General features: G+C 35.9%; 2 protein-coding genes across 2 annotated transcripts; one reads left to right on the plus strand and one right to left on the minus strand.

Annotated features, from left to right (window-relative positions):
- Positions 1–20,716: 20,716 nt before the first annotated feature.
- Positions 20,717–23,034, minus strand: LOC115968178 ((-)-germacrene D synthase-like). Its single transcript, XM_031087493.1, has 4 exons — positions 22,735–23,034; positions 22,280–22,556; positions 21,613–21,988; positions 20,717–21,516 (listed from the first exon to the last, which is right to left on the minus strand). Exons 1-4 carry the CDS (start codon positions 22,861–22,863, stop codon positions 21,471–21,473), a joined length of 828 nt encoding a protein of 275 aa, XP_030943353.1. The 5' UTR covers positions 22,864–23,034; the 3' UTR covers positions 20,717–21,470.
- On the plus strand, positions 20,758–22,098 carry LOC115968180 ((-)-germacrene D synthase-like). The gene is made up of 2 exons (XM_031087496.1): positions 20,758–20,904; positions 21,083–22,098. Exons 1-2 carry the CDS (start codon positions 20,776–20,778, stop codon positions 21,302–21,304), a joined length of 351 nt encoding a protein of 116 aa, XP_030943356.1. The 5' UTR covers positions 20,758–20,775; the 3' UTR covers positions 21,305–22,098.
- Positions 23,035–26,821: the final 3,787 nt, after the last annotated feature.

Here is a 26,821-nt window from a genome sequence, read left to right on the forward strand (position 1 = left end):
AAGCAAGGTCCAAAGAAAGAAATGCAAGGGAAAGCAATCTATAGCAAAACGCAAATCTACCGTAGAATACAGATCTGCTGCAGAATACAGATCTTCCGTATAATACAGATCCGCCTGTGAGAGACCGCACCCCTGGCCCCTTTTTATGGGATGTTGGGCCAAACCCACGTGAATAGGTGGAGTCGTGTTATTGCCTCTCAAAATGGAGATTCGACTAGTTATATTTTTCCCTTTAGATCAAGAGTTTTACAATGGAGTCGCCACTTATTTAATTATTGGAAAAATAAGAAAACCATGAATGAAAAATTCCTCATTTTATTAATCTGTAATTCAATTTACATTGATCATAGGAAAATTACATGGTTTTGGTCCTAGATACAATCTAAGATAAAAGTACATGGCTTTGTTTCCTAGTTACAATCTAAAAATCGAAAATTACATGGATAAGCATTTGATCTACTAACCCTTGATCTAAGCTCGGAGGCTATGTTACAAGGTGGGAAAATGTTAGGCATCCGCCTTGCCCGGTGAAACCGGTCTTCTAGACTATGGTGGCCAACATTCATATCACATCATCCAATATGTCAATCAATTTGTATGTTGAATTTAATGTGTGTGCATGTGATAAACCCTAATTCAATTTATTAAGCATGTCATTTGGATTGAAAAATAAAATCTAGTGAATGGATAGTGATAACCTAGATTCAAGGATTTGAAAGAATTACTAAACAAACATGTTTTTCATATTTTTGATGTGGATTTAAGATTAAATCTACTGATATGCATGAACATGTAATGAACAACTAAGAACATGTGAAGAACACATAAAAACAATTAAGAACATTCAAACATATTCAAGAGAATTATCATGCTTTAATCTTAAATTCTCATCATGGCAATATAAGCAAATAGTTAGGGAAGGGGATTATACCTTCATGCAAGATCCATATGATGAAGGAGGGGATTCTTGATGGAGGTCCTAAGGGTGGAGGAAAAGAAGAGCTAGGAGAGGGAGAGTGAGTCTCACTCAATACCTTAAGTCTCAGGAAGACCAAGATATGACAAGACTACTTAACTTCACTAGAACTCAAGAGAAGAGAAGAGAGGGGGATTTTTTGTGTCCTGCAATGAAGGAAAGGGAGAGTTTATATAGTAGTGGTAGAGGAAATATGAATGGAAGGCCATTTAATGAGGGTTGACAAGGAATCATGAACCTAGATCTCATTTTAGCCTTTGGGCAAATCTGGTGCATTAAATGTGGAGATTTGTGGGAGTGAGGAGCAAGCCAAAATTCGGTTTTCCCGTAGCTGCTGTAACAGTCTATAGAGCCAACTTTGAAAAATCATATCTGCCTCAATTCTAATTGGAATTGTCTCATTCTTGTGCTCAAATTGAAGCCCTGGATGTCTAGTTTCTAGGAAAAATAACCTCATTCACAGATTCAAAATATGCTGAGAGATATCGATGAAATAGTGAGCAGAGGTCATTTGTTAGAAAATGGTTTCAGCATAATTAACATTAATAGATCCCAAATTGGCTCCCAATTAACATTAAATGGCTTCAATCACTCCCATTTCAGACTTAATTGGTTCCAGATTTACTCTAATTAAAAGATAATTGCACAAATTACTCATTGAATAATTAATGTTTAACTATCTAGTTAATTAAGTGTGTGCAACCCTACCATAAAATGTAGTCCTAACCAATCAAATTATGACACATCATCAATCTTAAACTGATTATACTTATAACCAATTGAAATCAATTGTTCATAATCACATATAGTTGGACTCAATTTGTGATATTACATCTCAGCCATTAAAACTTGATTTGATGATAACTTTCAATCTAATGGTCCGATTAGGGCTTATGACCAGTCAATTTGATCGTTACAACATCAAGATCATTTTGGTAAAATGAGATTAAGGATATAATGACCAGAATCAAGATGCATATTTTCAATGTGAAATTACCTTTTTACCCTCCATGTGAGGTTAAATACGGGTTGCAAAATAGGGTGTCAACAGAATGCCCCTCATTGGCAGAGCTTGAAAAGTGAATGCCAATGTATAAAAGAGACACCTAACTTTGCAATCAGTATTTAACTATGGTGAATGTATGATACATGTAAATAAAAATGCAGACAGTCATGTTCTGGATCAAATTGTGGACCGAATCTCGAGGGAGATTGCCTACGTACCTCTTAGTAGGAGGATCAGGTCTAAATGTAGTTCATGCATGCAGCCCCCACCATCTTTTTTTTTTTTTGGAAAAAAAATGAGTACAAGACATACTTACCAATGGTTTGATGGATTTGAAGTTTTGAACGTGCTTCCCAGAGATCCGTGGATTTGAAATTTGGACGTGCTTCACAGAGGTCCAATGATTTGAATTTTGGACGTGCTTCCCAGAGGTCCGATGGAATTGAAATTTGGATGTGCTTCCCAGAGGTCCGATGGATTGGAATCTTGGACGTGCTTCCCAGAGATCCAAGGATTTGAATCTTAGACGTGCTTCCCAGAGGTCCGATGGATTGAAGTTTGGACGTGCTTCCCAGAGGTTCGATGGATTGAAGTTTTGGACGTGCTTCCCAGAGATCCAATGGTTTGAAGTTTGGACGTGCCTCCTAGAGGTCCATTGAAATTGAATTTTGGACGTGCTTCCCAGAGGTCCGATGGATTGAAGTTTGGACGTGCTTCCCAGAGGTCCAATGATTTGAATTTTGGACGTGCTTCCCAGAGGTCCGATGGAATTGAAATTTGGACGTGCTTCCCAGAGGTCCGATGGATTGGAATCTTGGACGTGCTTCCCAGAGGTCTAAGGATTTGAATTTTGGACGTGCTTCCCAGAGGTCCAATGTATTGAAGTTTGGACGTGCTTCCCAGAGGTCCGATGGATTGAAGTTATGGATGTGCTTCCCAGAGGTCCAATGGTTTGAAGTTTGGACGTGCTTCCCAGAGGTCCATTGAAATTGAATTTTGGACATGCTTCTCAAAGGTCTGATGGATTGAAGTTTGGACGTGCTTCCCAGAGGTCCAATGATTTGAAAGGTATTATTCATATCAATGTGTGTGGGCCTTTTACCCTAATACCTGCAAAATAAATACTTTCAATTAGTAACAGAGTTATTCATTGAAAAGATTTTGGCTTACTTGGCGAATGCCCCTAGTTTGAGACATATTCCATGCTTCGATGAATGCTGAGGGTGGACAATTGACTTGATGTTACACCACTGGAGAATATGGAAGAGGATGATAGCTTTCTGTTCCTGAAGAAGAATTTAATGAAGATTTTTATTATTTTTTTTTTTTTTGAATTTGGAAATCTCGAATTTTTGAAGGAATTGAAAATTTTGATTTATGATTTTTTTTTTTTTTTTGAAAATTTGGAAATTTTGAATTTTTTCAAGGAATTGAAAATTTTGATTGATGTTTTTTTTTTTTTTTTTTTTTTGAAATATGAAGATTTGTTCATTATCAAAAAGGTGAAGATGAAGATGGAGTAAAAGTGATGAAGATTTATTCATGATGATTTTTTTTTTTTTTTTTTTGAAAAACATATCCTTTGAATGAGAATAACTTTGGCTGGAAGTTGATGCAGATTGCTGGATAAGTCCTTGCTTAATTCCTGCAAAAAGATAATTTCAATTAGCAACGGATTTATTCATTGAAATGAATTGGAAGTACTTACCCAATGCCCCTAGTTTGGGGCATATTCCATGCTTAGATTGAAGTTGAATTCATTTGATGTTGTGACCATTGGGGAACATGAAAGAAGATCACAGCCCGTCATCATTGGTTCCTGCAAAAAGGCTTTCTTTCTCTAGCTTGTTAGAAACCAATTGATGATGCTGGAAATAATACCACCAGTGAGTCACACGTTCCTCGTAAGATCGCCAATGGCACCTGCACAACAAAAGGGAATAACCTAGCAGAGAGTACCGGTGTGGTACCGGCCAAACACCCTCCGAAGGTCAAGTTAGAACTATTCTCACTGCTCTAGAGTGCTAGAGAGGGTAAATTATGCGTACCTTGGTTTGTGAGGGTGCTTGAGTTTTTATAGTAGTAGATGGTTGACCTCTTTTCCTTGGAGTAGAAGTCTTTTCCTTATAGGAGTCTTCTTGGGCGTATTTTACGGGATTCTTTCCATATAGGAGTCCTATGGTTCCTTGAAACGTGGGGAGCAAGTTATTTTACTTATATACGTAAACATGCAGATCAATCAATCCATAGACTAACGCCGTCAGTTTAAGTTTACCCCGTCTGCTCAAGTTTACTCCCGTCAGCTTCAGGATGTCCAGTTTTATGTGGAGTTCTCTTCCTTCATATCTCCGTCAGCCTTGAAGGAATGCTGACGGCAAAAGCACCTCGTCACCCTTTTCAAGCTTGGCCCGTCACTCTTGACTTACTAATTTTATCCTCATCACCAATTATCATGAAAACTTGCATACAATATAAATAGGCCAATGTTCTAAGTTTAAACATGCTTAATGCAAAACAAATGAGTTTAGCCTAACATGCACCCAAACAATTTTGTCACATTATTTTGACTTTGTTCTCCAAGGTTGTTTAAGTGAAAGGGACCGGGCCTCTGCAAGGCTGCCTACGTACCTCTGTCACAGAGGATCAGGTCAAGACGTAGTTCAAGAGAACTGGATTTTGGAAAAGAATGATTTTTTTTTTTTTTTTAATTATGAATAAGAGGTGATCCTTTGAACAACCATTTTGGCAAATCAAAGTGTTTAAGAGTCAAACAAATCTCTTTGATTAGGAAGGATCAAGATCATTAAACTTATGTAATCAAATTTGCTTCATCCTTTTGAACATCGTCAGATTAAGTCTCCAAAGGCAATCAAGAAATGAAATGTGATAATATTTATGAATCACACTGTTGGGTGCAAACAAGGAGAGTGATCCAAGTTTGGAAGTTCTTTTGAGTCATTTTAAGGATTTGAGAATTTGATAAATTTTTTCTCGGGCATGTCATCTTGTAGGGTTTGACAATTTTAAGCATTTTTCCTTTTTAATTCAAGAGAAAATATTATTAGAGTTTAAGATGCGCCTACAATTAGCAAGATTTCAAGGAGGTCTTATTCATGGGTTGTAATGTAGGCCGGGTTTGGGTTATGAAATGAAAGATATAAAAGGCTCAAAATTCCCTATGACCCCAACTATGCATTACTCAAAAATCAAGTATTAGAAGAGTTTTCCCATTTCTTTTTTGTCATCTCCTCATCAGTCTTCATTGGTCACTTGTATCAACATTTGTTTTTATGCTCATTCATCTTGAATCAGACCTCTAGACTTTCATCTTGTTCTTGCCTCAATGCATTTGCACATTTCTATGCTTGATGAAATCTCTTTTAGATGAATCTTGTATTCCTCTTGGTATGATGAATTTTAGGCTCTTCAAACTTGATGCACATTTTGTTTTCTCTCACATTGATAGAATTTCATTTCTCTTTCCTTGATTGAGTGAAAACTCCTTTTACTTTGATGATCTCTTATCTTTAGCTTAATGAATTCTCCACTTGTCTTTCATGTCTTCTAGGAGAGCTTTATCAATTAGCTTCAAAACTACAAGGTCGACTCCTCCTCAACATGAGATTTAAGCATGCATACTTTGAATTTTCCCACCCTAGGTTTAGATTTTAGTGGGTTCATGTGAAAAAGAGGCTAAGTGTTTAAAGGCTCAAATGGGCTAGCAATGGATAATGATCATTCTAGGTATTAAGGTATAATCTTGTTTTACCAAAGACGGCCTCCTATCCCTAGTAATGCTTGCTTGCAGGCACAGTGACTTGAGCTCTTTTAATAAATTCCTGTTAAAAGAAAAAGTATGAATGCTCTATTGGAGACACCAAAGTTTTCAAAAATTTTGAATGAATGCATGAACTTTTTGAATTTTCTCATGGATAGATTTTCTTTGATTGCCTTGTAAGACCATTTCTTCTTTTATTCAAAGTAATTTAGCAAAAGTGTTTACACGAATCAAATGAAATTAATCGTTTCTCAGTACAAGTTGATTGTTCAAGCCTTTAAACATCACAATTTAGAAAAAGTTTTGTCCAAGGGATCTTTATGTACCATTTTGAAAAGAAGACTTTAAAGAATCTTGAAATCTTTGAAAGAAAAAAATGGGCCTTTTCGAAAAAGTCACTAGGAAGTCCAATGCCCCTAGTTCAAAGAATTTTTTTTTAAAAAATAACTTAAGGGCTCAATGCCCCTAGTCCAAAGACTTTTTTTCATTTGAAAATTTTTCTCTTTTTTTTGGGAAAGATTTGGAAATCTTGATTTTTTTTTTTTTTTTGAATTTTTTTGTTTTAAATATATATACACAAACAAAGATCATTAGATGCTACATGAAATTTTTGAATTCAAAAAAACATAGAAATAAAACTTTAAGCTTAACCATGATGTTGCAAACCAAATGTGGAGTAAGGCAAAGTTGGGCCACTTGCTTCTTCTTAGTCCATTTAGGATGCTTGAGGCTTGGTGTGCTTGAACCTTGATTATGATGAAATGGCTTGGGCTTACACTTGAAAGGCTTGAACCATATGATCATTTGGAATTTGCTTGGAATGGCTTGACCTTACACTTGGAAGGCATGTATCTTGTGAGTTTTTAGCCTTTGATGTTGCTTATGTCTATACACCTTTGATGAGCTCAAGTGTTGGGCTTTGACTAATTCAAGAAACAATTTTGGGTTTCTATACCAAGTAGAGTTCAATCATAGCCTTTGGGCTTGAGTTCATTCATAGCATACAAGGTTCAAACAATTATGATGGGCTCAAGCGTTGGACTTGGACTCATCATGGTTCAAACAACGGCCAAGCACATGCATAATGCAATACAATTAACATGGAACGACCTAAAGGTAGGTTCTATTGGTCATTACAACATGGGTAGAAGGTAGGTTAAAGGTCCCCACAAGCTAGGACATCGTACCTCCCAACTTGTGACGCCAGGAGCGCCGCGTTGCTCCGAACGGTACAGTTTGTCCCTATGAACCACCATGGCATAACCATGATGATCCTTGTCACGGTGGGTGGTAGGTTCACTGCTGGGTATGTGAGTCTCAAGAAGACCATAATCCACGGCTAATACTACCGGGCTTCTGGGCTAGCATACAAATAAAATGAATTTAATTCAAGCAAATGATGCATGACATGCAATATAATGACATATTAGACATATTATTTACAAAAAGTAATAAACAAACAATGACATGGTTGGCCACCATAGCCTAATTGAAGCTTAGCCCTCAATATCTCCAGTGAAGTCACCGCCCCCAGCCCGTTTTTATGGGATGTTGGGCCAAACCCACGTGAATGGGTGGCGTCGTGTTATTGCCTCTCAAAATGGAGGTTTGACTAGTTATATTTTTCCCTTTAGATCAAGGGTTTTACAATGGAGTCGCCACTTATTTAATTATTGGAAAAATAAGAAAACCATGAATGAAAAATTCCTCATTTTATTAATCTGTAATTCAATTTACATTGATCATAGGAAAATTACATGGTTTTCGTCCTAGATACAATCTAAGATAAAAGTACATGGCTTTGTTTCCTAGTTACAATCTAAAAATCGAAAATTACATGGATAAGCATTTGATCTACTAACCCTTGATCTAAACTCGGAGGCTATGTTACAAGGTGGGAAGGTGTTAGGCACCCACCTTGCCCGGTGAAACCGGTCTTCTAGACTATGGTGGCCAACATTCATATCACATCATCCAATATGTCAATCAATTTGTATGTTGAATTTAATGTGTATGCATGTGATAAACCCTAATTCAATTTATTAAGCATGTCATTTGGATTGAAAAATAAAATCTAGTGAATGTGTGTGGATAGTGATAACCTAGATTCAAGGATTTGAAGGAATTACTAAACAAACATGTTTTTCATATTTTTGATATGGATTTAAGATTAAATCTAGTGATATGCATGAACATGTGATGAACAACTAAGAACATGTGAAGAACACATAAAAACAATTAAGAACATTCAAACATATTCAAGAGAATTATCATGCTTTAATCTTAAATTCTCATCATGGCAATATAAGCAAATTGTTAGGGAAGAGGATTATACCTTCATGCAAGATCCATATGATAAAGGAGGGGATTCTTGATGGAGGTCCTAAGGGTGGAGGAAAAGAAGAGCTAGGAGAGGGAGAGTGAGTCTCACTCAATACCTTGAGTTTCAGGAAGACCAAGATATGACAAGACTACTCAACTTCACTAGAACTCAAGAGAAGAGAAGAGAGGGGGATTTTTTGTGTCTTGCAATGAAGGAGATGGGGAGTTTATATAGTAGTGGTGGAGGAAATATGAATGGAAGGCCATTCAATGAGGGTTAACAAGGAATCATGAACCTAGACCTCATTTTAGCCTTTGGGGAAATCTGGTGCATTAAATGTGGAGATTTGTGGGAGTGAGGAGCAAGCCAAAATTCAGTTTTCCTATAGCTGCTGTAACAGCCTATAGAGCCAATTTTGAAAAATCATATCTGCCTCAATTCTAATTGGAATTGTCTCATTCTTGTGCTCAAATTAAAGCCCTGGATGTCTAGTTTCAGGGAAAAATAACCTCATTCATAGATTCAAAATATGCTGAGAGATATCGATGAAATGGTGAGCAGAGGTCATTTGTTAGAAAATGGTTTCAGCATAATTAACATTAATAGGTCCCAAATTGGCTCCCAATTAACATTAAATGGCTTCAATCACTCCCATTTCAGACTTAATTGGTTCCAAATTTACTCTAATTAAAAGATAATTGCACAAATTACTCATTGAATAATTAATGTTTAACTATCTAGTTAATTAGGTGTGTGCAACCCTACCATAAAATGTAGTCCTAACCAATCAAATTATGACACATCATCAATCTCAAACTGATTATACTTATAACCAATTGAAATCAATTGTTCATAATCACATATAGTTGGACTCAATTTGTGATAGTGCATCTCAGCCATTAAAACTTGATTTGATGATAACTTTCAATCTAATGGTCCGATTAGGTCTCATGACCAGTCAATTTGATCGTTACAACATCAAGATCATTTTGGTAAAATGAGATTAAGGATATAATGACCAGAATCAAGATGCATATTTCCAATGTGAAATTACATTTTTACCCTCCATGTGAGGTTAAATACAGGTTGTAAAATAGGGTGTCAACACTGCCGCATAATACAGTTCCCTGACAGAATGACTTCGGTAGACAAAGACAAATTGGGCCCAAGACATTTTAATCCAGTCAACATTATTTGGCCCACAAAGGCCCAAATTCTTTTGTGTAAAAGGAAAAGCATGAGAACTAATATGAAGAAGCACGATGAAAAGAAACAAGGAACGGCAGAAAGTGTCAGCAGTAGGAATCACATGAAGGAAAGAAAAGCCAAACCAAAGGAAAATGACAAATGTAGCAGGAAACGCATGAAGAAATAAGACAAAACATGCAGTAGACCCAAACAAAGATAATTTGCTACGACAGAAACGACATGGGAGGCAATCACAAAAGATAGCAGAGCAAGCACAGAAGGGCCAAGGCACCACCAACCTGTATCCAGCCAATACAAGGGAGGTGGGCCCACGGTCAAGCGGATTCAGAGGATATGGTTTGGTGGTAGGGGGAAAAGGGGGTCTATATTTGGTTTCCTACCGTGACTTCTTTTGGGGAATATATCTTGTTGTGATGGTATCTTACCCAAAAGAAGTAATAAATGGTTGAGACCATCTGTGATTTACAGTTGCCACAATTTGTGGATCCTCTATATTAATCACATCAGAACACTGGATTTGATAATCAAATAGAACACTAAGGGGTTTGCCTTTAAAGATTTCAAAGAACCTACTTCTCTATAGTAACCTTGTGGATGCTTTAGCCTAAAATTGGCATCTTAGTCCTGTCAGGTCTTTGGTAAACAGTTCTATCTGAAAGAAACTATCATGGCAAGTTCATCTTCAGAAGTCATTGATACCACTAAATCTACCTTTGATCTTTCTCTTCGAAAATCCACTGCAAATAGGTTAGACTACCTGTATGAAATTTCTCATGTTCCTGAAGATAGTAAAATCCCTATTACTGACTTTCCTATTGTAAATCCTATATAGTATTTGATGAACCCCAAGTCTCTTTCAAAAAATCCATAAAAAAAACTTTTAGGCCCTTCTCAACCTTCTACTGTAAAAGAATATGTCCAAGCCTCCAAGTTTGATCAGTATAATATCCTAGCAAGTGAAACAGAAAACTTCATTACCCTTGCCCTTCCCAGAGAATTTATAATCCCATGGCAGAAACAAGGATATACCCATCTTCATTTTGGAGTAGTCAGGTTGGCATTAACTTTCCATGGAAGAAAAGGACTCCCAGTAGTCTTTAGAGTTTCACTTCTTGATTCCAGATTCCTGGAATATCAAAATGCAGTTATAGGGACAGTTCAAACCACTTTAAATGCAGGAACAGTCTTTGTCACACTTTTCCCTAATTTCAATATGTCCCTTAAAGATCCCCATCTTTGTGATGCTCTTAAGGTACAAGTCCAAATTACAGGAGCTTCCCAGGTGCAAGACACATTTGCAGCCACTCTCCACTACCAGCTTGCTTATAGACTACAGAATGATGCTTTCGACATAACGGTCCCAGACATGGCTCAATCTAATGATGCCTTATTAATTCAAGTTGATCCTAGAATGACACCTATGTGTACGTTCGTTCCAAGACAACTCAATAGAGAGCAGATGACTTCTCTCTTCCCAGAATCACGGATTATGAATTATGAGATGCTCCATCAAGCAGCTAAACAAATTCAAGGATTGCTATGCTCCAACCAGTCTCGTACGTTAAAGAAGATGGTCTTAAGATTCAAGGATTTTGAGAAGACGGGAAGCCTTGCTATGAAGGAAAATCATCTACTGGCCACATCTAGTGGGATGTTTGTAATTGTATTGATTGCCAAGAAGAAGAGACATTTGAAGCAAATCCTCCGCAAAGAAAGAAAAAATCTTTCCAGCAAAAATTTAAAGAAAGATATGAAGCAGGAGATCCAGAAGTTGACCTCCTTGGAGAACCATTTGGAAAATTTGACTATTAAGTTCTTTATCCTAGAACCAGAAAACGAACCCTTACCCCCTTCCCTTCATGTAAAGAAAATCTAAACCAATACCAGAAACCTCCATTAATCCCATATTACCAGAAAGTCCTTCCACAAATACCAAAATACCAGTCACTCCCTACTACCCAAATACATAATCCTCCACCTTGTTACATGTTTAACCAAGCCTCACCTTCTTATTTTCAAAACTTTCCTCCACTAGAAAGTTTTGATCATCCCCAGACCAATACCAAACATATTTGGAAAATCAAAAACCCTGTTGGAACCAACCCAGATGGAACCAAGAAACAAGTCTCTTCTGCAGAAGCAGCCTTAAACTGGCAAGCAGAAAATGTTGTCGCTCAAAACAAAGTCCTTTCAAAGATACTTGATAATCAGCAAAAGATGGCAGTAGTTACTCACACTTTTTCTGCCTCAAATGTTCTAGTTCAAGATTTAAAGAAAAAAATTAAAACTGTTGAACAGGAGTTGGCCACAATTGCCTCCACAGTCAAAGACTTGTCTGTATCTTTTCCTCTCATTGGACAAAAAGAAAAGGAAAGGAAGCAGTTGTTGCTACAGCTTCAATCCATGGAAAGATCACAGAAGGAACCTACTCTCACTCCCCCCATACAATCATTATACAAGAACTTGTCGGTACCATCGACCTCCCCATTTTCACCAACTTCTCCTTATCAAAACCTCCAACTACTGGTTATAACACATCCTGACCACAATCCCTTCAAATCAAGTGGAATTTTTCCAGCTATTACATATTCTACCCTACCTCAACCAGAGCCCCAAAGTAAACCACAAAATGAGCCTTCCCCAATAAAACAGGACAAAGAACTATTATACCAACTTCCAGATCCAACTATAGGAGCCTCTTCAAGACCTCCAGACATGAATATGTTAGCCATGAATCCTGATCCCCCAAACCCAATCTCTTCATTTCTCAGAACCCTCACCCTTGGAGACTCCAAAAAACCTTTTGTGCTCCCTATAATAGAAGACTCAGACTTAGACTTGTCTGATCTTGGTTTGGAGGAAGTATTTATGACTAATCCAAAAGAAGAAGAAGAGGATGATGTTCTTCATCCTTAAAGGCCTCCATCTCCCCCACCAATCTTTTCTCCACCACATTTTGTTCCAGATCACCAAACCAGATTGTCTTACTCACCAACTACAAATTCAAAACATTTGTTCACTCTTGATAATGTTCCTCCCTCTAAATGGCATGATGAGTTTTTTAACATGTACTCCTGGTGCATAGCTGAACTTCAAGCTCCAAATGCCACTACTTCTCAGATTATTGCTAAGTTTGTTGCAAGGATTACAGGAAGATTAAGAGAATGGTGGATCAATTTGGGAGAATACAGTCAGAGACAGGTAGGTCAGTGTAATACATTGGAAGATTTCTTTACAATTGTCCATAATGAATTTTTGGGTGCACCAACCCACTATAAGGAGGTAGCACGAGAGGAATTTTTGCTGATGAAATGTTGCTCATTTCAAAGAAAAGATCTGGAGAAACATTTTGATAGAATGTCTAGAAGATATTACTCTTTCAATGGTATGGATGATGTCAATGCTAAGCATACCTTCCTCAATTCCCTCCCAGAACCACTAGGGGATGAGACACTTCACATGATGAATCTCCAGAAAATAACTCTGCAACAAGCCTCCTTAGGAGAAATTTACCAGCATGCTCTTATTGCCCTTGAAAAACTCTGCAACCAGAGAAAATTTCTTTCAAAAATAGACAAAATCCATAGCAAACTCAGAGATAATTGTAAAAGAAAGGATTTGCAGATAAAGTGTTATGACAAGAATTGTTCCTGTTCAACAAGGAGAAGAGATCATTTCAAGAAATATTCCTGGAAGAAAAAACATTATACAAGCCACAAGAAAAGATTTTCAAAGAAGAAAAATTGGAAGTTTCTTTGAAGAAAGCATTTTAAAGGGAAAACTTCAAAAGTCTGCTTTGTAAGCAGAAGACCGGGACATTTTGCAAAAAATTGCCCAAAGAAGGAGAAAGCAGCAAAGCTTCTAGAACAAGCCCAGATCCATCCAAAGGATACTCCATTTTCAGACATCGAATCACTTTTCTCACTGGATGATGAATATTCCCCTCAAGCTTTGGTTGTCATGGCCTATTCCACTTCAGAAAAAGATACAGATCCGGACAATGATGAAGACTCAGGATAAGAAATCCAGACCATTTACACATCCCAACCTATTATAGCCTCTTTAACCAATCCTACCCCTATAGCCCAGGCACACATCCTCCTAGACACCTACTCTAGACCTATCCCAGCAATAGCCCTGTTTGATACGGGAGCAGCAGCAACAATTCTCCACCACAAGATTTTGTCTGCAGAATGTTGGTTACCCCATAATCAAATGCTCAGAGTAGCAAATGGTGAAACATTTCTTATCACCTTGAAAAGCAAACCTTTGTTCATTAGAATCTTTCCGACTCTCATCATTAGACACCAAGTCCTTGGATCCCCTCTCACAGGAAGAGACCTTCTCATAGGATTTGATCTCGTACATCAAATACCTAACCTCAAATGGTCCTCAAAAGGACTTATGCATAAACAACACCTTCTCACATGGACCCAAGTCCCCCATCTGTTCACAGTTGACCCCTTTCAGTCTTTAAAACTCCAAATTATCCATGACTGTTGTGCAAATACCCACTTTGAATTCCTCCTTAAGAATTCAAACCCTTTGTGGAAAAACCCGAACTTTTTCATATCCCTTCCCTTCAAGAAAAATGAAGACGTTAATCCCACAAAAGCCAATCATCGGGGAATGAATCCAGAACATTTAACCTTAGCCAAACAAGAGCTCGCCACCCTCCTTTTCGAAGGCCTTATTGAACCAACAACCTCTCCATGGGCATGCGAAGCCTTTTATGTTAATAAGCATTCCGAACGAGTCAGAGGAAAACTCAGATTGGTGATTAATTATCAAGATCTCAATCACTTCCTTGTAGATGATAAATTGCCCCTGCCAAACAAAAATGCACTCTTTCAACATCTTTCAAATGCAAAAATATTCTCAAAGTTCGATCTGAAAGCAGGGCTTTGGCAATTGGGAATTCATCCAGAAGAAAGATACAAAACAGCGTTTTGCATCCCTAATCACCACTATCAATGGACTGTCATGCCTTTTGGCCTCAAAAATGCCCCATCCCAATTCCAAAAAGCAATGGTGACGTTGTTCCAGCCACTCCTGAACAATGCATTGATTTACATAGACGATATTCTCCTGTTTTCCAAGGATGAAGAATCCCATAAGAAATTGCTCACTGAATTTTATAATTTAGTTAAATCACAAGAGATTATGCTCTCGGAAAAGAAAATGATCATTGGACAATCCTCTATAGATTTTTTGGGAGTAAACATTTCAGATGGAAAGCACGTATTACAGCTTCACATAGCCGCCTCCCTTGGTGAATTCCCAGATAGGCTCACAAGTACTAAACAGATACAGCAGTTTCTTGGAATTGTTAATTACATGTCAGATTTCATTCCAAAAATTTCCAAGTATAGAAACTCTCAAGCCCAACTGCTGAAAAAATCTCCTCCAGAATGAAATTCTGTCCATACAGAAGCAATCCAATAGTTGAAAAAATTGGCAGAAAAGCTTTCTCCTTTGCAGATCCCAGGAACAGGCAAACAGATATTGCAAACAGATGCAAGTGGTGAGTATTAGGCAGCAGCTATTTTTGAAAAACTTGATGGTAAAAGAAGTATTTGTGGGTATAAGAGTGGTGCATTTAAACCTTCAGAATTGCACTACCACTCTACTTTTAAAGAGATTCTTGCAGTCTAACATGGAATTGAAAAATTCCAGTTTCATCTTCTTGGGCATCACTTCCTGGTAGAAATGGATATGTCTTCCTTCCCTAAAATGCTTCAGTTCAAAAGGAAAATGCTTCCACATCCTCAATTACTCAGATGGTCAAATTGGTTTTCACAATGGTCTTTCCAAGTGAAGCACATCAAAGGAAAGATAACCTTATCATTGATTATCTTTCCAGAAAGCCTCCAGTCCTCAATACCACAATTCTTCCTTCCCTCTTATATGTATACCCTGTTACATATCCTTCCTCATCATCAAATCCTTCTCCAACAATTCCCAGTAATATCCTTAACATGATAGAGAATCTCCCTCTAGAAATAAAAGACCAAATAAAGACCTTAACCCTTCAAGCCAGAGCCAAAAGAATTATCAGAATCCTCCACAATTATCTTAGAAATCACCAGCCCCACTTCCTTGCTGTTTTCCCTGATATTGACCAACTATGAAAAACCCTTTTTGCCTTCTGGATAACAAATTGGACGATTGCATATTATCTCTACATGTGGTATTTACTCAATGAGTATCATTTCTGCATCCATTTTGAACCAGAATTTTACAAATATATTTTCCCCTCGTGAAAACAGATATTTCCATAAATTCTGGTTTGACATTTTGAAGAATGATGCCTATAATGGAGAACAGATAAAATATCCTTCTATAGAACATCCAAGATTTGCAAGCAAGATTACTTCAGCAACTTTGATTGTTAAGCTTAACTCCAAAAACGATGTTCGTGCAGAAGGACTTTTCTACCCTGCAGAAATACAGTGGCTTACTAATCCAGATGGCACTTTACACACGCATCGAGACCCATCTTGGCTATCTTGTTATTATGCTCTCACACTGACAGAATCTCTAAATAAAGGAATCTTATCTCAAATAGTACCCATAGATCCAGAAACCTGCAGAAAGCAGTTACCACATGAAGACTATTGGGAAATGCCAAATCCTCTTAAGGGGTATGACGACCCCTATTACCATAACCATGATCCAGATGTAAATGCTGATGTAGATGAAGATTGATTCCAAGGAAGAGATGGATGGGACTAGACTTTCCTAATATATTGTACTTAAAAAAAAAAAAGCCCCTAGAAACGTCTTCAGACGTTTCATCCTTATCCCTGCAACATACTTTACAGATCATATTCCCAACTGTCCATCTCTGCACTTAGGACCCCTACCATGCACCTGCTTCACAACCTAATCATGACAGGCTCAGGCCTTTGCCCTTTTGGCCAGTTGTGTACTTTAATGTAATATATTTCTATAAAGTTGTGCTTATAAATAGCCCCCAAAGGGCTTTGTATAAGAGCAGAGTGAACAAAGGAGAGAAAAGAATCCCTGTAAGATGTCCACAAGCATATCCAATGTAAAAAAGTTGTTAAGTTTGATAATATTCTTGAGTTTGCTGTATTTAGTTCTGTGTTCAATCCCTTATTTTCATGTGATCTTTTATCTCTTCTTAGTCGTATACTTTGTAAACCAATTTCCATAATCTTCTTACACCCTCTATTTCAATCTTCCCTCTTGCTTCCCTCTTTTCCCTTATATACAGTAGGAACAAACAAAAGGGAATTTTGTCGTGAAATGGGTAGTGGGGCAGCAGACATGAACTAAACAATGGCAGTAGTCTGGGCAACCAATGGGTGAGTGGGTAATCTTGAAAGGATGCCCACAAAAAACCAAAAACAGTTGGTGAAGCCCTAGGGGTAAAAGGAGAAATCCCGTTGAATCAGTTTGCTATAAAAGGAAGGTAACCAGGCAGAAAAAAAGGAGGGAATGGAGGAGGAAAAAACAGAGGAAGAAAAGGAAAAACAGGGGAAGAGAGAAAAATACTGAAAGAGAGAAACCCAATAGAAGGAAGCATTTACGAGAGGAAAACTCATGGTAAGAGAATAGTAAGCACCCAGAGAGAGGTACCCAGGGAATGGATGAGGAAAAAACAGAGGAAGAAAAGGAAAAACAAGGGAAGAGAGAAAAACACCGAAAGAGAGAAACCCAATGGAGAGAAGCACTTAAGAGAGAAAAACCCATGTTAAGAGAGTAGTAAGCACCCAGAGAGAGGTACCCAGGAAAAGGAAAGACCGAAAAGGGGGAACAACCCACGACAGGAGAGTAATAAGAAACTAAGAGTTAAGAAAGAATGGAGAGAAAGAAAGAAAGTGGTAAAACAAAGAGAAAATACGGCAGGAATAGAGGCATGCATCAATAGACCATCTTTTCCCTCCCTCTTAACAAACCCATTCTTTGATGTCTCCAAAAGTAATAACTAGTAGTCATTTAGGCTTATTCTCCAAAATGCACAACTTTGATAGCAAAAGCCTATAACAAGGTTGTTCAAGTTGGGGTTTAGGTTCTCTCTTGGTTTACTTATCCTATGGGAAGATTCAATATTTGATTTTGATTGCAAATATATTTGATGTCTCTCATGATAAATTATATCTATTGTATTTAGTCATCCCGCTGAAGCACCTTTTTATCACATCTGCTGCATCAATTGTCCTGCTGTGGTATCTTTACTTTTTGTACTAGTTATTTGCTGTAGCACCTTTTCATTATATGTGTCGTGTTAGCTATTATACTAGCTAAACCTTTTCTGCGGAAGCTTTCTTCTTTATTTGTTATTACGTGTTTCACTGTTGACACAAACTAATCATTATCCTGCCATAAGTATATATATACATATATCTTGTTTCTCATGTTCTGCAAAATATATTTTATATATGTATATGTGAATACGTATAAGTATATATACTCATATATGTATGTATATATTTGAGAATATGCTAACCCATTTAAACTAACATTTGTTTGATGGGTATTTTCTTTGGGCTTTAGATTTGTTTATGTGCAGGAAGTAGAAAAGTATTTCTGCAGTAAAAACGAAGAGTAGTCATTCACATTGCAAAAGGTTTTACTGCACAGTAGAAGGCTTTAAAGCACAGCAGACAGCTTTAAAGCACAACAGACAGCTTTAATGCACAGTAGGAAGCTTTATTGCACTGTAGAAAGTTTTGCTACATAGCAAAAAAGTCAGTCCTACGGCAGAAACTAGAGAAAAGTTACCTCTGCGGTAGAAACAGAAGATAAGCACCACGTTCTGCCCGCCGTAAGAGTGCTCCTGGCAGACAAAACATAGTTTGCACACAAGCCGGACCAAATTGAGTTGCAGTTGGACCGGTCTCAACTCCCTTACTCAGAATACTCGGGCTCAATACTGCAGGAGGCAGCCCAGCCCACTTTAACCACAAAAAGGCCCACCACAAAGTTTCATGATAGGTGGATACAACGACACGCATCCATCTTGTGCTAGAGTTAGATTAAAACTTTGATCATTAGTTTGAAAGAGTGGGATAAATATTGGTTTTGATAGATTTTGAGCTCAATCAAAATTTCTTAGTGTCTTGGTACAACAACACGTCCATAATGCTCTAGACTCAAATCCAAAATCCGACTGTTGGATTGGAAAAATGTGGTGAGATATTGGTGTTGGCAAAGTATGACAATAGTTAGACGGATAGATTGTGAGAAATGAGTAGTCAAAGTTTGCAAAACTTGGTCAATATTTGGTCAAACATGGTCAGGCTTTGAAAAACTTTTAAAAAAATGTAATACTAAATATTTTAAAATAATCTTTAATTAAAATTTGAAATCAATGTATTTTTATTATGAAATAAGATGATTTTGGAAATTTGCGGGAAGGTTTGTACACAACATTCTTAATATTAATTTAACAAAATTCGGTTAATGAGATGTCAAGTGGAAAATGGTTTTTCCTTCAAATGGAGTGGTTTTGCCAAATAAAATACACAAATTTTATTTTTATTTATTTTTTAAATATTGAGGTTATATTTCTGTAAAATAAATCCACCTAAACAATATTGAGGTTATAGTTCCCTGACATTTTTTAAAAGAACACTTGCTAAAAAATAATTGCAAGAAGTAAGATTTCATGGTGTTTCTATCTTTTATTAATAATAATAATAATTAAAAAAATGATATTTCAAAGTGACCAAAAAAAGAAAGTGACGTGGTTGTCATTAAAAAAAAAACATAATTTTAATAAATAAAACAAAAAGAGAAGTCACATTGCAGTAAAATAAACCCAGTCCCCCCTTGTTAAAAAAACACACACGGCAATGTCATTTTAACTAAAAAAAAAAAAAAAAAAAAAAAAAAGAGAAGAAGAAGGAGATCGAAGACAAAACCCTACCTCTCCCTATCACTAAAAAACAAGCGCCTACCTTTTTAGTTTTTCAATCCCACGCCTCCCTTTTTACTTGGTAATACTACACTCTATTTCACTCACTAAGAAATAAAGAAGAAAAAGCTCTCACCTCTATAGCCTAGGTTAGTTTTCTTAAATCCTTATACTTTGATTTATATATTTTGTTAATGTAGTGGATTACTAAATGGATTTGTTGATTGATTTATTTTATCTAAATTTTGGGTTTGGTTTAGATATATGTCTTTCATAATATACAATCTCTGTCATCTCCCACTTGCTCAATATGTCCTTTTGTGCATGGCTTTGTCCACCGACATGTAGGGATTTGACATTTCAATTTGTGAGAAAACCACATAAGAACACATAATTCTAGATAAGAGAGAATGACTTTTGTGAACTATTCTTTTACACGTATTAGGTGAGTTAGTAAGCTTATCTAAATTGCATTCTATATAGAGGTAATTAATCAATTAGCACAAAAAAAAGGTCTATGAAGGGGAGGTTCTAATTACGTGCCGCAGCTGTATCTATAAGTACCTAAGTGCATAATCTCTTTCGTTCATGCTAGTGACAAGAGGCACACATTAATAAGGCTTAAGTTATGCCTCTGCTCCATTTCCAGACATCATGGGGAGACCATTTCCTCTCTTATTCTAATGGCTCCGAGGCGTGTGCATATATATATATATATATATATATATATTACTTGAAAAATTATCATTAATTAAGTACATATGTAAAATAGGCTTGATAACAATTGCTTGTGTTTTTGGATAAAATAATAAGATAAGGTATGTAACCAAGACAAACTGTTTTGCATCTAAAAAATGAAGACGTTAAAAGTGACATCTCTTTTGACAAATTACCGATTGTAGAGTAAAAAAATGAATCGAACTCAAGACTCTCTTGTTTTAGTATCATGTTAATTTACCCATCATCTGAAAAGTTTAAGCTATTAGCAATAATTCTAACATCTTTACATTCAAATTCCTATACTAACTTAGTTTAGTATGAATTTCATGTAAACCATCTTCACATATATCATTCGGATGACATCAAAAAGGAGAAAACTATGATTCTCAACTCAAAGATAGAAGAGAAAACTGGAGGAGCTGTCACTGATATATGTTTGTTCATTTTTCTTTTAGTCCAAGAAAAATTGAAAAAATCTCTTTCAAATTTCATATCGACCACAATTTTATTGCCATAAGTTTTGCTCACATGCTTCTAGAAAATCAAAAAATACAATAGTCAATTGTATCATTATAAAGCTTTATAGCTGTGGTTAATTAATGCAAGATACCTACTTAAAGGTTGAAAAAAAAACCAACCTTCATTAAAAGTTCCAAAATAACACCAAAGATAATCTATTAAAAAAGAAAAAATGAAGGAATGCATTCTCAAATAGACTTACCAAACGTAACCAAAGCGCATGCCTCAGCTATATCTATAAATACCTAAGCACATAAGCTCTTCCTCTCATGCCAGTCTTTTGAAGGACAAGAAGCATACATTAAAGCTTTTGCTAATTGCACCATTTCAACACTAAGTTGTTCTCTCACCTCCCAAAATGTCTCACCAAATTTCCATGGCTACTACTCAAACCCAAAATCCAGATGCTAATGTATATCGTCGCTTAGCAAATTATCGACCAAGCTTATGGGGAGACAATTTCCTCTCTTATTCTAATAAATCCGAGGTATATATGTCTTCCACCTGACATGTTAGGCTACATAATAAAATTAATATTCTAATATAAATTGTGATTCATTTCATAGCCAATATTCAAATGTCATGTTCGTATCATCTTTAAATGACAAATGATGCTTATAAACAGTGGTAACATGCTAATTTTTTATTTCGATTTCCAATTTTAGGAAACCATTGATGACTTGGAGCAAGTTCAACGGTTGAAGGAAGAAGTGCAAAGAATGTTGATGGCTCCCATCGATAATCTTCTAGAAAAGTTGGAGTTGATTGATGCAATCCAACGCTTAGGAGTGTCTTACCATTTTGAAGGTGAGATTGATGAAGTATTACAACAAAGTCACAGGAAACATCATACGCGTGATGTCCAAGAAATTGATGATGCTCTTTAATTGCGTCTGTGAAGAGTTCGAGTTCTTCATGTGTGCCATATACATCATAAATGTCATCTATGATTGATGCCATGCAAATTGTTTTGGTAAGTATCCTCCGAGCAAGAGAGTATTGGGGTTCAAAGTACACTCCCAAAATCCAGAAGTATAACTCCACCACCCTATCTCATGCAAAAGATAGGTTTGTCGCAACATCTATATCTTTCCACCACCTAAATTACAATTTAACAAAAACTGGCTGGTCAAATCATGTCTAATGAAAGCATAATTACAACCCCAATGTAGTGAGGTATAGTTAATGAACTTACCTTGAGATATGGCTAAGTTCCTTCTGGTGTTGTTTTTGCAACATGTTAAAATCCAATTTTGCAAAGTTTAGTAGAACTTCATTATGTGAAGCATTTTCTTGGTAGATAGAAAAGTACTGCCTAGCCTCTACCCTTGGCAAGCACTTTTGAATAGGTCGATTTAAAGCATGGCTTACTTGTGTGGCGAGAGGAGGGCTCAAATTAATTGCCATTGATTCCAGGTGAGTGGTAGTAAACTTAAGTGCTTCATCAAGTATATCTTCTCCATGCACCCTCATATGTGTAGCTTCATAAAAGCTTAACATTCCTTTCACATCGTTAGTAAGTGATTCCTTGAAGTTTCCCATATTGTCTTTGAATTTGTTGGAGATATCTACTTTACCACCCAGCACAAGACATGCGTGAGCCATTAGTAGATGATATGAAAATAATGATGGAAGTGAATGCTTGATCATGAAAATTAACTTTTAGCTTGTTTAAGGATATGTTTGGAATGAAAAGAGATGGAGGGAGAGGTGAGGAGAATAGAGGGGAAGAATTTAAGGAAGCCAGAATATATTAAAATTTAGCAAATTCCAATCACCTTCTCACTTCTCTCATCTCCCTTCATCCAAACATAGATTGAGTTTTCTTAAATAAACAAATAACTAACCAAAAGAGTGCTTACCACTTAGAATGTTATAACCTTGTTGTCTAAGTAATCGAAAATGAAGTGCAACGGTGTAAAGAGCATCATCACTTTCTTGGACATCACACGTATGATGTTTCCTGTGAATTTGTTGTAATACTTCATCAATCTCACCTTCAAAATGGTAAGACACTCCTAAGCGTTGGATTGCATCAATCAACTCCAACTTTTCTAGAAGATTATCGATAGGAGCCATCAACATTCTTTGCACTTCTTCCTTCAACCGTTGAACTTGCTCCAAGTCATCAATGGTTTCCTAAAATTGGAAATCGAAATAAAAAATTAACATGTTACCACTGTTTATAAGCATCATTTGTCATTTAAAGATGATAAGAACATGACATTTGAATATTGGCTATGAAATGAATCACAATTTATATTAGAATATTAATTTTATTATGTAGCCTAACATGTCAGGTGGAAGACATATATACCTCGGATTTATTAGAATAAGAGAGGAAATGGTCTCCCCATAAGCTTGGTCGATAATTTGCTAAGAGACGATATACATTAGCATCTGGATTTTGGGTTTGAGTAGTAGCCATGGAAATTTGGTGAGACATTTTGGGAGGTGAGAGAACAACTTAGTGTTGAAATGGTGCAATTAGCAAAAGCTTTAATGTACGCTTCTTGTCCTTCAAAAGACTGGCATGAGAGGAAGAGCATATGTGCTTAGGTATTTATAGATATAGCTGAGGCATGCGCTTTGGTTACGTTTGGTAAGTCTATATAGAATGCAATTTAGATAAGCTTACTAACTCACCTAATACGTGTAAAAGAATAGTTCACAAAAGTCATTCTGTCTTATCTAGAATTATATGTTCTTATGTGGTTTTCTCACAAATTGAAATGTCAAATCCCTACATGTCGGTGGACAAAGCCATGCGCAAAAGGACATATTGAGCAAGTGGGAGATGACAGCTGGTACATGTGCAATTTCACATTCAGAATAAATATTTTTCTCCCATTATTATAAATAAAAAATAAAAATCTAAGAAAGTTCATGTCAAGATGATCAATTTGATTTCCAAGTGTTAGTAATTGAGTCAGTTTGACCCAACTCATAGCGTATAGTCCATTGATTACTTGATAAGTGAATTTAAATTTGAGTTGCAATCTAAACTAATCTTGATATGAGTTGTCAAGATAACATGGTGGAGTTGGATTTTCAAATGGATATTAGAATTGATTAAATGTGGTTGTGCTTATTTTTTAATATGTGATAAGATGACATTACATGTTTGGATTGGAGGGTATAAAATTTTAGTACATCAGCATGAATGAAAGAGCTATGCGCTTATATGTACTAATATTTATAAGTTATAAATGAGGCACGTATTTAGAACCTCCCTGCATGGATTTTTTTTTTTTTTTTGGGCTCTAATTAATTACCTTCCCACAATATTTTCCTTTCAAATTATGAAGTTGTATTTTCCTCCCACTCAGAACCCATCAAACTCAAGCTCTGTCTTAATATTAATATTGGAAAAGAAAGGAAAACTATAACCTAATTTTCATCTAGTAATCTCAGAACAACTATATCAAGTTAGCGACAAAAATAAATGGCAATAATATTCTTATGAGTTTCAATCTCTCTTTAATTTCTTTTTCTTTTAAAACAAAAAAACAAAAATTTAGTCATTTTCTCTCTCTTGAAATCTTTGTCATCCACCTTAATAGGTATCTTGCATTAACCACAGCATGGTCCACAACTATAAAGCTTTATAACGATATTTTTCTGACATTTTAGAATTATGTGAGCATATGTAACTTATTGCAATAAAATTGTGGTTGGTATGGAACTTGGAAGATTTTTTCTCACAAATTGAAAGGTCATGGCCCTATACGTGTACATAGACAAAAACCCATGCACAAAAGGACAGATGGCCTCCCAAATTAAGTAAATTAGAGATGACAGGTATGTCCACTTCCATAGGTGACTCTCATAGCATTTTGGGGGTGTAGATAAGGAGCAGTTGGCTTAAGCCTTTAATGGAAGCCTCTTGTCCTTCAAACTCTAGCGTGAAGGAAAAAGCTTATGCGCTTATATGTACTTATATTTACAACTGAGGCTCGTACTTATAAATAATTGGAACCTTGCTCCCTGCTGCATGGACAATTTTTTAATGATAATGATACAGTTGTATTTTCTTTCCTGAAGCATGTGAGCAAAACTTATGGCAATAAAATTGTGGTCGTATGGAAAAAGGAAGAGAATTTTTAAAAATTTTATAGCAAAATGAACAAACATATATTGGAGTCAACCCCTTCCCTTTTCTCTTCTATCTTTGAGTCGAGAATCATAGTTTTCTCCTTTCTGGTGTCATCTTAATGATATATGAGAGGAGAGTTTACATAAATTTCATATTAAACTAAGTACAGGAATTTGGATGTAAAAGATATTAGTTATATATATAGTTAAATGATTGAATTCATTATTTTCTAACAATTTAAGCTTTTAGGACAATGTATAATTTGACCTGGTATCAAAACAAGAAGATCTTGAGTACAATTCCTGTTTTCACTCTACAATCAGTAATTTATCGAAAGAGATGTCAACTTTTTATGACATCTATTTGAGAAAAATGCTATTATTATTAAGTTTTCTAAAGGCATAAGTTAAGGTGCATTTAATATTTTATTAAATTAAGTTAAATTGTGCACAAATATCAAGAATAATATATACAACTACAATAAATTTGTGCATACAAATTAAACCTATAAATTATTAACAAGTGCATTTTTGTTTATAATTGATTTCTCATCATTGTACATACAAAAGAAAGAGAAGAAGAGGGAGAGAAGATTTTATACACACACACATATATAAAGCATAAATTAAAATTTTTGAGGCTTAGTTGTTCAAGGTTAAAACTATGTAAAAATAAAAAATAAAAAATAAAAACCACCTCGAGACTTTGTTAGTAGGGTTGTGCATAGGTTGGGTTGGAAAAATTCTCAACTCAACTCAATCCATCACGTGTAGAAAGTAGAAACCAACCAAACCCTAGTAGGGTTGGGTTAGGGATTTTGCATACATATTTTGTACGTTGTACAAAATTGGGCATTAGTTTTAGTTAGTCTTGTCAAGTTGGTGGGTTTGAAGCCACCCTTATCTGTTAGCCAAATATCTATTAGTCACATCATTTGAGGTGGATGTTCATCTTTGATCACTTTCAGGTTGGCAAGGCCTTTCCTAACTACCCCCCCCCCCGGTTTGTAAGAGATTCTCTACATTAATATAATTCTCATTATTAATTCTCTATCTCTATTGATGTTGCATGCCACACATTTGAAACAAGGGTGGGCAAGTTGTGTGCTTGTCCTAGACCAAACATAATTCCTTTTGAAACCAAGGGTTTGGTCGGCTAAGTATTAGTTTTTTACACAAAACTAATTCAACCATTCATGTAACGATTCTCCACCTTAGGTCCTTAGCTTGAATTGGACCAAGGCTGATAAGCAATACTTAAATAACATTCCCCTCTCTCTCTCTCTCTTTTTGTACATGTTAGAGATATATGTTATTAGCCTAATAATTTAGGCCAAAGTCCAATTATTATTTGTGTGTAAGTCAAGTCTTATACTTCTATTACTAGTCAATTAATCATAGCTAATGTGTGGTTAATTAGTTTAGGATTTCGCCTGTTGGACCGTGTGCCTTACCAATCCATCCAACGACCAATTGGTGAATGATGAGGAGGCATAAATCTTTTATAGCATTCGATCGCAGACCAAGCTCATTGGTATTGGAGTGAATTGTGAAATCCCTCACATCGCCTATGATCATATTGGCTTCATTGTAACATATGAACTATGCTTTGCTCATATCATTTATCAAATATGTAGCCCTTAAGGGTTTTTTCTTTTTCCATGGATATATGTTGCTAGACAAAGCCACGTAACCCTCATTTGTTCTTATGTTACTATTTTATGCTTCCGCATCTACAATATTTCTATATCTCCTCCGATTTATTTAACGTTTTCTTTGTTTGAACTTTTTGAAGAGATATACTTGTCATATTCACTTACCTTATTCCAATAAATCTAGAGGCATAAGTTTTTTCACAACAGTTAACGTGGTTTGTTGTAATTGATACATTATAAAAGTTGTATTAGTGGTGGACCAATTTACAAGTAATGTTATTTCAATATAACTTACCACTTAGAAAATTGTTAAAAAAAAAAAAAAAAATTGTGAAAAAAGATTGTATCCCCTCCCTTCATTCACAAAATTTTTTTTGGTTAAGTCAAGTTGCTTAGTTTCTCAAGGAAAAATAAAATATAAATAAATAAATAAATAAAGAGAGGTAATTATCCTATATTTGTTTAATAGAGTGTATCGTGTAGTACTTTCCACTATAAGTTTGGCTTTTGAGTGAAGTTTATGATATGCCTTTGTGTTAAAACATTATGGACTCTTTGGTGTGTATTTCTTTCTAAAAAAAATACCTTTTTTTTTTTTTCTTTCTAACAAGTCGATAGTTAGAAGGGTAGATTTGAAAAGGTACTCATATCAAA

The sequence above is a fragment of the Quercus lobata genome, chromosome 11 (genome assembly GCF_001633185.2).
Source record: "Quercus lobata isolate SW786 chromosome 11, ValleyOak3.0 Primary Assembly, whole genome shotgun sequence".
Classification (NCBI taxonomy): domain Eukaryota; kingdom Viridiplantae; phylum Streptophyta; class Magnoliopsida; order Fagales; family Fagaceae; genus Quercus; species Quercus lobata.